The sequence below is a fragment of the Centruroides sculpturatus genome, unplaced genomic scaffold (genome assembly GCF_000671375.1).
Source record: "Centruroides sculpturatus isolate CEXI.00-Female unplaced genomic scaffold, Cexi_2.0 scaffold137, whole genome shotgun sequence".
Taxonomy (NCBI): domain Eukaryota; kingdom Metazoa; phylum Arthropoda; class Arachnida; order Scorpiones; family Buthidae; genus Centruroides; species Centruroides sculpturatus.
Window position 1 is genome coordinate 430,549 of NW_019384453.1, and position 13,601 is coordinate 444,149.

The 13,601-nt window shown below is 28.2% G+C and overlaps 1 protein-coding gene across 1 annotated transcript in view; it reads left to right on the top strand.

Moving 5' to 3' along the window:
* The window catches only part of LOC111620611 (haloacid dehalogenase-like hydrolase domain-containing 5), a 58,134-nt gene that overhangs the window by 30,658 nt on the left and 13,875 nt on the right, over positions 1-13,601 (top strand). Inside the window, exons 6-7 of the mRNA XM_023362578.1 lie at positions 11,621-11,795; positions 12,219-12,264. Of these exons, the coding sequence (XP_023218346.1) occupies positions 11,621-11,795; positions 12,219-12,264 (221 nt within the window). The remainder of the gene's footprint in view (positions 1-11,620; positions 11,796-12,218; positions 12,265-13,601) is intronic.

A 13,601-nucleotide genomic window follows, 5' to 3' on the forward strand; every position in this document is an offset into this window, starting at 1 on the left:
CGGTAGATCAAACTTCTTTGCCAATTCACAAATTTTCATTTTTGTATCGAAGTCTTTAATAATGGGTATGTTCGTAGTCAAACGAGTTAAACGTGTTAGTAACGAATTGTTCGAAAAGTCTAACGAAATAGGAATAATGATGACGTCATTCTCATTTAACTCGCTCGACTTTACGAACATACCCAATGTTAACTTTACATTCCAAAGATAAAGTTTTTCTTTTCTTGTTTGATGCAGAAGAATTAGTTCTACTTCGTTTGGATGACATAGTAGAGTCTCTCAAGTCTCCATAGATATAACAAACACAGAAATAAATAACACAAAATAAATTGTAGCTATGTGTTGATTCCGCGCAACACATCCGAACATGTAAGCTGAACAATAGTGTGGGGAGTGAGTAATCAAGGGTTGCATGGCGCTCAAACAAAAGACGAATCGACGAGATTTGAAAATCACGTAACTACGGGTTCACGTAAGTCGGGGTATTACTGTATATGTTTTAATGTACAGTACATTCCAGCAGATCATTGAAGAACAACTTGTATTGAAATACTGTTTAAATTATTTAGTGATCTGAATCTGTTCATTTAAAATAAAATTAAGTAATTAACACTACAAAATAAAAGATCAAAAATCCAGCAGAAAATACAAAAATCTACAAAAGTAAATGTTTTCACCCATGTTAAATACTCATCATCAAACTAAAAGATTTCTTAATTTTTGAAATTTTTAGTCAAAAGCTAAAAATTCTGTAGATTTTTGAATTTCCTGCTGGACTTTTATTTTTGTAGTGCTTAATTACATATACCCAGTTTGCATCCTTGAATAAAATCAATTAAATTAACANAAACCTTTATTTTGTTAATTCTATACTATACTTATATAATTATTAATTATATAAATTATATAAATATGCATTAATTATCTGTTGGTATGTAAAGTGAAAATTTTTAATGATTTAGGGAAATTATTGACCTCTAAGGTTTAAATATTTTAAAGCATTTCAATTTTAGTTTACTGGAGTATTACGAGGGCTGTTTGGAAAGTTCATGGCCTCAAATAGAACAACAAACAAAATAATGTTAAAACTTTTTTATTTTTCAATGTAGTCTGCTTTGTTAGCAATGCACTTATTCCAGCAATGTTCTAGCTTTTTTATGCCATCACAATAGGTCTATTTGTCAAGGTGTGCAAAATACTCATTCACTTCAGAGATGACTTCGTCACTTGAGTGGAATCTCTTTCCAGCCAAGAATTTTTTTAGGTTTGGAAAAAGGTGGAAGTCACTGGGNTTTTACTTAAACAAAAGCTTAAGTGAACCAATCTCTAGCCAAGTACAGTGGAGACTGAACTTCGTAATATTAGATGTAATAAAGACAGAAATTTTTCCAGTTCAATGAGAGTGACTGAAAAGTTTTAAATTTTTGAAATTTCCATGGAACACCTGGTCCTAAAACGAATTAGTTAGAAAACAAATGATGGACAATCTATTAAGTTTAACATACAGTGTTTAGATTTTTACAGCTATGATGAGAAACATTTAAAATTTACAACAACCCTGTCACATCCTTTGAGATATACTAGTGATGTGACAAAAGAGGCATTTGACATTGACCAGTATTGGCACCCTCAGGACTTGGCAGCCTACGTGCATGCACACAACTGCACACCTACCAGGACCGTCTTTGATTCCAACCATTCACTACTCATAGGGAGCTATTTGACTAAGTGGATTGCTTTAAGATTTAAAAAGTAAAGAATATTTTGTTATTTTTATGTAATGTTTCTTTACAAAGCTATATTTAATTATAATTTTCTTTAAAAGTATATTCGTAAAATTGAAGAATATTTTGTACCAGGTATGTACTGGTACATCCACCACATATTTTATTTCACCGAGTAAGTTTTTATTAATTTATTTTTAATTGTAGCCCTAATATCATGGCTAGCGATTCAGAATATAATTGTGATATTTTAAATACATTTAGAGAAGGCTACAGTTTTACTGGCTTATCAAACAAATGAATATATGAATGGACCCTAAACCATCATTGACATGTAATTAATCAATTGCCTCTGGAATTCGGCTTCTTACAGAAATACAGCTTCCATATCATCAAATGTCATGGCATGCCATTGAATTACACTAATCGCATTTACTTACTTCAGACACATTATTACTATCAGGATAATTTTTTTACAAAATAAACTTCCTTAGTCCTGAATATAATTTCAATTGACAGGTTTCCTCCATACAGTTCTTTTGCAAACCCTATTTCACTTAGATGATAATATTATTTGATTTTTTATCTCTTTCCAACCCTAACAATCCACTCTATAATCTACTGGTATGATGCAGATTTTCATTTCCCATAATATGAATACTCACATTCACCATTAGATTTACACACTCTTTCCATTTCATTTTCAAATAATCTTTCAGAGTTTTGTTTAAGTGAGTATCCAGAGGCTGCAAAATTGGGAAAATAAGGAAAGCATATAACAGGAAATTATAGCATTATAGCATTGTAACAGAAAATAAAGTATATTAGTTGCTAGTTTCACCACAGATTCTTAATTTTATTACTGATAGGAGATCTCAGTGTTCATTAAAAACAAACATTTTGGATAAAATATGGCATTTCATCTCAGTCACCTACATCTCTTCTCATAACAACAAAAATCTTTGTTGATGAATATTACTCAAAATACACCACCAGAAGCACTGTTTTTATTAGAATATAATGATCAACCATTATTTAAAGGTGACTTGTTTTGGTATATGGTGTGTTTTGGCTTGTATACCTTCATCAGATGAAGAGAGACCAGACAAATAATTTGACTGATGACTGTTTTAAAAGTAGCATTTAGGTGATTTTTTTTTTATAAATCATACACTCCCAAGACATTGGTCAAACTATCTGTTTGATCTCTCTTCATTTTATGAGGGTGTACAAGGTGAAATGAATGAATTTTTAAATAAATGGATCTAATGCTATTGTGAGTCTTTTGGCAAGATGAAAATATAGAAATCTATTCATTTGGATTTTATTCATAATTTGTTAACTAAAAGTTCATCAGCCTTTTGAAAGATGTTTCAAAATTTGTTTTTAAGATTAAATAAACTTAGAAAGAAAACAAATGTATTTTAAAATTTTGTATTGGCAGTTCTGACACTGTGAATATCAAAGTTAATCACTAAACTCTAAGATTAAATTACAAATAAATTGTAAACTGTATGAAATCGGCTCTCTCTAAATTGTCATTGAATATAATTAGGAAATTAAGCTTTAATCTGAACCCGATCTAATTATAAATCGAATTGAACTCTGATCTGAATCCGATCTAATTATAAACCGAATTGAACTCTGATCTGAATATAATTTCAAAACATTATAATAATTATATAACATGAATCAAATTTCATGTTTAGTTATTATGTTTTTTGAATTTTCATTTTATTTGTTGTTACAAACTATAAAATGAAAACTTAAAGTTCAAAACATAAGCATTTATCAATCACAGTAAAATTTTATTATTATAATCATTTTGCAACTTATTTGTACTGCTACCGTGTTTCCCTGAAAATAAGACATCCTCTGAAAATAAGATTTAGCATAGGTTTTGCTGAATTGCTAAATATAAGGCCTCCCCCGAAAGTAAGACCTAGCAAAGTTTTTTTTACTCATAACAGTCATTGACAGATGGTTGAAAGTGGCCGTTGGCTTTTTGAAAGTACAGCCACTGATTGGTCAGCAGACAATCATGCCACACGGCATGATTTGCATAAAACTATGGCTTGGGTATCACAGATTTGCATAACGTTACGGCTGGTGATGGCTAATTGGTTGGCCGGGAATCACATTACATTACATTTGCATAGTGCTACGGTTCAGTAAGCACTAATTGGTCATCAAGCCTGATGTTGACGCTATAAAAATGTTAAGTTGAAGCGAGAGTGGGAAGTCCACTCCAGCACGGGAACTTCGTAAGTTCACTTCGGTTTTATTTAAGTTCAGTTCGACACGACTGGATATACGTCACTCTCATCTAAGTTTGACTTGGGAATATTTTGTTCAATCATAAATGTGAATTCTTCTTCATGGAAAAAATAAGACATCCCCTGAAAATAAGACCTAGCGCATCTTTCAGAGCAAAAATTAATATAAGACACTGTCTTATTTTCGGGGAAACACGGTAACATTAAGTGGAGTAAGTAAATGAGACTACATTTAATGGAAATTCTGATTTCATTCACTTTGATCTTAAAAAACACATATCTAATGAAATTTTATTGTGCATATTTTAATTGTTTTATTATAACTACTAATTAATAGTAATTTGTTTAGTGAATAATAATGGTAACAAATTCTAACAATTTAAAAACTGTACAACAAGCAAATAATTAAAATAATTAACATTTAATATTTAAAGTAATGGTTAAGACCAATAGTTCCAAAAAGACAGCTTAAAAATTCCTATTTACCTGAAGATAATAACTATAACTGACAATTTTGTTATATAATTTTTGTAATATGTTTTAAGTTATAGTTTTTAAAACCTGTTAATTAAAATTACATTAAACAGCTAATAAATATTAGTTTTTGGCAGATTCTACTGTATTTACAATTTTGCACATTAATAACGTTTTTATTTTAGATAGGACAATAAATATTTATTTTCATAGTTCTTAAGTCAATTAATTATGCTGATGAAGCAAAAACTTTTTTTCTTATTGACATTGAAGATTATTATATTTGTTTAAAAGATAAACAATTTATATTAACTGTAAATTATATTTAAATTTAAAAAGCTAAAAATCATAAATACAAATTTATATTATAATCACTTGAAATAAATTTTTAGCATACCATAATTTTACAGTCATCTGCAAAGTTCACTGTAATTAATTTTTAATAACCACTTTGTTGTAAATAAAATATTATTTTCTATATAAGAAATTAAGAATGAAACAAAATTCCTATTAAAATTTATTTGCTTTATTCAACATCAACATTTTTAAAATGATTCAGATTCTTTCATAATACATATTTAAAGAAAAACTTACAACTTATTTTGTGCTAATTTTGTAATAAAATATGTAGCCATTTTACTATGAAAGTACATGTGTTTATATAATTATTTATACTCCCTTCCTAACATTTGGGGCAATTCAAATATGATATTTCTTTTATTGCTATCAAAATTTTAATATTGCACAATAAACTAAAGTTTTATTTCATTTAAGTTTGAAATATTTTAGGGGAACAAAATAATTGAAGAAAATATCAAAACTTTAAAAGATATTTTGTTTATTCTTGTATATATATATATACAAGACTGAGCATAATATTTTCATATAATTGTAAACATTAACTTCAGTAACATTATTAAAATGTTTTTTATTTTTATGCTAAACACTAATATCAAATTTTAACAATAATTCTAAAGTACATGCAAATTACATATGAAAAAATTCAAAAATTATGTGCATGTAATCAATTTTTGATCTTTTAAGATTTATAAACTTGAATAAGCTTTTTATTATATAGTATATTGATTTCAATAAAGTTAACTGAATTCTTTTGATGATTAAAAATTATACTTCTTTGTTTTATATTAAATTATCTGATTTTAATGATGAAAAGTTTTTATTTTCCAAAAACTTAAATGTATTGAACTCAGGATAGAAAAATGTAAAATATCCATAATTGTTTAATAAAACATATTATAAATTGTGTGAATTTTCTATTTCTAAACTATATTAAGATATACAAAAACATTTTATTGTTATATGTGCTATAGATATACTGTTGTGAAAATTTTGTTTTAACATTCATGCCAGTACATGTTTTATTAGCACAAATATTTTCTCTTATTCTAAAAATGTTCCATAATTTATATGTTCAAGTTCAAAATAAGACACCCAAATATTAAATTTATATAAGTAAATCATAATATATATAAATTAAATATATTAAAAGTAGATTAAAGTTGTTATAAGAATATTTCAGTATTTTTGAATAATTTATTCAATTTCATATAATATAAATGTAAAATTAAACTGTTTTCATTCATATTTATTCATTATATATATAAACTATCCACATTAATTTCAAGTAAGAAATATTTTATCCCTATTATTTAAAATTTGCCAAATTATTTTTTCATCACTAATTATATTTAATATTTAGCAAATTTCAAAAAATTTATTCTTGTTGTTAATAAATATAAAAACTTAGAATCAGTTTTGGAATAATTGGAATATTCAGCAGAAATTTTCAGTTTTTGGTTACTCTGTTTTTTATATTAACTTTGGAATAAATGTTGCATTTAATAAAGATGTAAAAGCTGTCTGTTTGTGTGTGAATTCCTTGTAACTCCTGCAATGTTTGTTCAATTCAGATGAAATTTTAGTTATATTTGTTTTATGTTCTGACAGAAAGTATAGACTACTTAATTTGTGGAAATATTATCTGTAGAATAAATGTTTTATTAGTTTCAGATCAGTGATTGCACTTACGTTGCAGCGATGTCTGACGTCATTTAGTTCATACTTGATGACAGAATTTCCCTTAAGTTGCATTTTAAAATATTTTTGCAAATGGCATATTTGCAAAAATATTTGCTTCATTTAATTTAAACTTTAAAAAAAAGATAGCCACATCATGTTGCTTCTATAACAATTAAAAAAACTTTTTATAGTGACCATATGACATTCTATTATCCAACTAAAAGTAATGATCTAACGAGCCTGTTGTTTAAAACGAATAATTGTGCATTAACTAGTCTTTGATGGGCAGTATAAGCTATTGAATTTGTAGAAGTATTAACTACTCTTTTTGAATTTCTTGAAATTTATACTCTTCCCAATACTTCAATTTCTACTTTCTTATAGAAAGTAATGTCATGCTTGGTGGGGAAATTTCTAGTATTTAATAAAAACAAACAAATTTAAAATATAGATTTTAAGCAGGGTGTTAGATATCATAGACTAGCCATGATGTCTAATAGGCTTACACTCAAATTATTCCAAATATATTATCCATATATTGTTTTGAATATTTAATAATAAATTTTTTTTTGCATTTACTAACAAAATTACAAAAATCTTAAAATTCTATATAAATAAATTACACAACTAAAATGAAAGTGTGCATATTGACCAAAGAAAAAAAAAGAAGAAAAATGTTATGTCTGGAAGTCACAGACCAGACAGACATGTATGGGCATAAGCTTTTATCCCATCCCAGTACACAAAAATACATTGGTATACCATCTAAAGACTTGATACTTTTCAATTGCACAGCACTTGATTCAAGCTTTTGCATGTAGATATAGTGGGACAACTTCTGCATCAAAAGACTTTTGTTATATCTACATGTTCATTGTCTAATCAACTTGGCCAAGACCATCAAAACAAAAAGATGTGCAAACTAAACCAATCCATTTGTAAAATAGGAATGACACTTTTTTTGACATGGAAAAGAATATTTAAATGTAAAAAGACTTTTTGGAAGAAGAAAATACTTTTAAGTGGGATGTAGCTTTCTTCCAAGGAAAATTCATCTTTTTTTTAAGACAAGCGGTAATTTAGGAATTGATAGTAATTTCTTTGACATAGAAACCATGGCTTGTCCTTCTAATCACATCACAATCAAAGCAATCTAATGCTATTATTTTCAGAATGTTCTTCCTAAACTGTTTATTGATTTAAGTAAAATTTGGCTCATCTTCACAGCTACTACCCATGAATTTTTTTTTATTGTTGACAATGATACTCCAGCAATCTTACTTATGCAATTTGTAGAATTAGCAACAGAAATGATAAAATTGTCATTTTCAATTTTCTAACAGAATTTAAAGATGTGAAAAATTTTTTTTCATTTCACTGCAAAAGGATTTGTTACATGATGCACCACAAGGCATGTAAAAGCAAGGAAGCATACACAAGAATATGAAAAAAAGAAATCTCATACTAAATTCACTATTAACAACAAGTGCTTTAGCACAACTCCATCTTTCAAGAGAGTTGATAAAATGCCTAAGCTAGTTGAACTATATCGATGGATATTCTAGGTTGGAATGTATTCCTACTAACATCTTGGCTAAAACCTATAACAAAGGCTTTTTATACTCCTTGGATATGTCATTTTTGTATATCTTTTTAGGTTGACATAAACTGAGAATGGCAATTTGAGTTGGATTTTTTTGCTCACTTTTATCTGGAAGCAAGTAATATGATAGAGCATTTTCATAGCTCACTTAAGGCAGTGATATGTTGTCATATAGAAGACAATTGGGTGGACATCCTATCTGTGGTAATGCTAGACTTCAAACAGCATTCAAAGAAGGCTTACAGACCTCTATGGCAGAGATGATGTATAGAGAAAATTTAATTTTGCCTAATGAATTTTTCTCCTTAAACAAACCTTGTGAAGCCTACAACATTCATCATTCATCAGTCATATAAGAGAGAGAATTAGGCAAATTCATTAAATTCAAGCAAAACAGTGGGTGAATATTTTTTTTTTGTTTATGAAGACTTGATATGACATAACCATGTCTTTTTATGAAATTAGGCACTCACACATTTAAAGCCAGTCTTTGTTGAATAAGAGCTGGCACTAGTCTCAAAGTCACAATCACCTACCTCAAACAATCAATGCAAGACAATTGTCGTGAGTTGTAGGTGACATATGTATTTCAATGCACAATATGCATAAGATTGTAAATATTTCATTCAATAGTGAGAGAGAGTATAACTGCTTTGTAAATAAAATTTAAAAAATAACAACAAAAATTTAGGGGGCATACACACCAAAAAATAAAAGCTGAACCTGTCCGGGTTCACCAGCTTTTCATCTTTCAATTACAGTAAGACCCCATTAACGTGGGGGATACATTCCTAGATGACAAAGTGCTAAACGAAACAGCATTAAACGAGGTCATTTTAACACAGAGTAAATAGGGAAAGGGGAACACACCACCAAAAATAAACAGATTTTACTTTAATTTTAAGCTATTTTTATATTAATTTGCATAATAATATATGTTAAATAACATGCAAACATATGCACTCAGAAATGTAAAGTTAATTTTTTTCTGAAATTGTTGTCTTGTGTTTTGCAATAAAGTTGTGTTAAAATATAGTTTCATTAGTCACTTTTTTTCTTTTCTTAAGCAAATGTCAGTAGTGGGAGATCACATCCAAAACGCCTCGTTTTTGTTTTGCACTCCTTTCAAAATCTGGATTGTTTGCTACAGTTTGATCAATGATTTTGGTTATCATTACCAAACTTTTACTAAAGAAATCTATAGCAAGTTCTTTGGATTCTTCGTTTTCAGAATCACTGTTTTTCAGTTCTACACAAATTCCTTGTTCTGCCAGTTCTTGAAGGTCATCATTGGTAAGGTTCTCATCAGAAACCTGTGGTAACTCCTCAATATCCTGCTTGTCTACATCTCCTAGTCCTGCTGTATCAATTAGGTTGACAATTTGGCCAACATAACGATACAGCGATAGGCTCTTTTCTAGTTGAGAATTCTTAGATACCTTCAGTCATAACTTCTTTTACACTTCATTCATGCATTTATCAGTTAATTCTTGCCAAGTGAAGTCGATATTTCCTATGGCATCCATGATGTTATAATTTTTTCCAAAATTGCACCAAAAAAACCTAGATTTAAGGAAAGTACAGTGCTACGACGAATTGCCACCTTTTGCCAATTGGTTTACGTTCATGAGTAATCGTATTATATAAGAATCAGTGAAATGCCATGATAATTTGAATTGGTGTAAATTTTGAGTTTTCTTATGAGCTTTGAGCAGACTGCATTATATTGAATCAGAATTAATTGAGGCAGCGTTAAGCAGGGTCTTACTGTAGTACTTACCATGTATCCTTATGAATATCATGCAATGTTAGTCAGGTTAAGTTTTTGGGGTTTGTGGAGAATTGTTTGATGTATATGATCATTTTGTAAAATAAAATCCATCTGTTGAATTTCATCATAATACCTTTCCTTCTTTATTATTAACAATATGCAACAGTGTTACACTTCTATATATATACCATAATACCCCGAACTTACGCAATAGGTGGGACCGAGCGGTAACCGCGTAAGTCGAATTCACGTAAGTCGGGGTATAATTTCACATATAAATACATACAAATAATTTTTAATTGGGACTGGAGACTAAAGAAAACAATAATTTAGAAAAAAATGTTTAATAAAATCTTAGATAATACATATGTATAACAAATTAGGCCTACATTATTTTACAATTTTTTGCATTTACTTGATTATTACGCCATAATTTTAACATTGTTTCCATCTCAGCGATAATACTGTGACGTTTACGAATGATGCTTGAATTTAAAGATTGAGCATTTTTCACAGCTTCGAGAATTTTTTCTTTGCCTTTTATAATTGTTCTGACCGACAATTCCGGTAGATCAAACTTCTTTGCCAATTCACAAATTTTCATTTTTGTATCGAAGTCTTTAATAATGGGTACGTTCGTAAAGTCAAACGAGTTAAACGCGTTAGTAACGAATCGTTCGAAAAGTCTAACGAAATAGGAATAACGATGACGTCATTCTCGTTTAACTCGTTCGACTTTACGAACATACCCAATGTTAACTTTACATTCCAAAGATAAAGTTTTTCTTTTCTTGTTTGATGCAGAAGAATTAGTTCTACTTCGTTTGGATGACATAGTAGAGTCTCTCAAGTCTCCATAGATATAACAAACACAGAAATAAATAACACAAAATAAATTGTAGCTATGTGTTGATTCCGCGCAACACATCCGAACATGTAAGCTGAACAATAGTGTGGGGAGTGAGTAATCAAGGGTTGCATGGCGCTCAAACAAAAGACGAATCGACGAGATTTGAAAATCACGTAACTACGGGTTCACGTAAGTCGGGGTATTACTGTATATGTTTTAATGTACAGTACATTCCAGCAGATCATTGAAGAACAACTTGTATTGAAATACTGTTTAAATTATTTAGTGATCTGAATCTGTTCATTTAAAATAAAATTAAGTAATTAACACTACAAAATAAAAGATCAAAAATCCAGCAGAAAATACAAAAATCTACAAAAGTAAATGTTTTCACCCATGTTAAATACTCATCATCAAACTAAAAGATTTCTTAATTTTTGAAATTTTTAGTCAAAAGCTAAAAATTCTGTAGATTTTTGAATTTCCTGCTGGACTTTTTTTTTTGTAGTGCTTAATTACATATACCCAGTTTGCATCCTTGAATAAAATCAATTAAATTAACAAAAAGAATTTTAAGATATAGATCTTATTATTTAAAAATTTATCAATATATAATGCTAAATTTTTTTAATGAATTTCTATGTTAGAAGTTTTTTAAAAAGTAAAATTGCATTCTCATTCCTTTTTAAAAGCTAGTATAGCATCATTTTATTTTAAAGTTTTTTATTTTTATTTAAAATTTTTTGAGTAGAAGAACTTAAAAATACATTTCAAATAGTATATTTTATAACTAATAGGGATAAAATATTGTTTACATTATTTTTATATAAAATAGGAAAAACAATTGAATTCATAGTTGTAATTTAAACGTTATTATTTTAGCTGTAGTTTTATTTGGAGAACCAGTAAGGTGGGAAACAAGTTTACAATTGATCATAGATGTTTTAATGACAAATGGTTTGCCATGTGATGCTCCTCCTTCAATTCCATATCCACACCTTCCTGTTTTAGCATGTAATATGGATCTTCAATGGATGGCAGAAGCTTGCATAGCACGGTAAGTGAATATTTTTAATTTCTCATAATTTATTTTAATTAAAATTTTTATGAATAGAGCAAGTAAATAGAGCTAATTTTTAAATTTTAGCTTTTTATTTTTAATTTTTCATTTCTACAAGAATTTTTTTTTCTCATTTTCTTGAATAAAACAGAAATTTCATTACTCCTATGCTTGCATTCATACATGATATTACTAGATAATTTAATTAAATATTCCCTAGCATAATTTTTGCATAGAAAATTTTAACATAGTTTTGAAATAATTTCTATATTTTATATTGTAATTTCTAATATTTACTTAGGAATTAAAATAAATGTAATGTACTAAAATAGTTTCATTTTAAAAAATTATGTTTTTTTTTAATGTAAAATTATATTTAATTTTATTTCTATTAACATTTATCTTTTTGACAATATTTAGATTTGGCCATGGTGCATTTTTGGTTTGTCTGGAGAATCTTTATAAGGTAATTTTAATTATTTAACATTTACCAGTATTAATATTCATACACGTATGTTTTAAAATATATTTATTCTGCGCATCAAAAATGTAGAAATAATCATAAATTTTGAAATATTTAACAAAATATATACTATAAATTACATGAAATTTGATATAAAGGTCTATTGTTTATGGGGTAATAAATGATGTATAAACAAAATATTCAATTTATTTTTACTTGCAAATACACTGGTTAACTTGAACCGGGATAACTCAAAGTCATTTTCTTCCCCCAATTGTCCAGCATAGGGATTTACGTGTTAAATTAAACTGGTTAACTCAAATTTCTCAAGCGGTTTAACTTGAATGGAGTTTTGATACAGTATTTTCATAAACTAACTCTTCAGAATTTTAATTTTTCATTAAATAAAATAATTAATGTTTATCTATTGAGTAAACTAATCAGAAACTTTCTATAAAGCTCAGGAACCACATATGACTAAAAATAAATGTTGTGTCACATGACAGTGGGCAGGGATGGAACTTTTTTTTTTTGTTTGATTGCTGATGGATTTTTGAGTAGCCAACATAATAAATAAATTAAACACTACATACCATGCATACCTTTAATTTATCTATGTTCCAGCTGTTACAGACTTTTATGTTGTAACAACTAAATGAATTTTTGATAAATTAATTTACAAAGAAAAGATTATATCTTGATTCTATGTAACAATTTTAACCTTTGTGGCAAAATTTAAAAAATGTAAAAATAGTAAAGAGTAGTTTTTGTGATAAAAAATAATATATATTTATCAATTCTAAATATAAAATATGAGTTAAAAAACATCATATTATATACTTAGGAGTGATGGATCAACAATTCAGGAAAGCATTTTTCAGTAGCTAATTTAACCATTCAGTTAAGCATTTTCAAGTTTCTGGACAACACCAAGAGGTTTACATTGACATAATGATTCTATGTAAGAAGACTCGTAGAAATATTATATGGATAGTTTATTATGGGTCACCAATGAATTGATTTACAAAATCTTGATTTTTAGCCAAACCTCATAACTCAAAACTTTTAAACTCAAAGTTCAAATGTTTTCCCTGATGAATTAGTTAAGGTTCCACTGTATTAGTGTGAAAAATACACAGTATTATTATACAATGTGTCTCAGGGAAGCTGTGTTAGGTTTACCCCTAGTACAGGCATGGCCAACATATGGCTCACGGGCCAGATCCAGCCTGTCTAATGAATTTATGTGGCCTGCGATTAATCTTTCAACATTACCTACTCAAGTCCGAATAGCTCAATGAAAAATTCTGGCGCTTAAAAAAAAAAAAAAGAGCACAAAC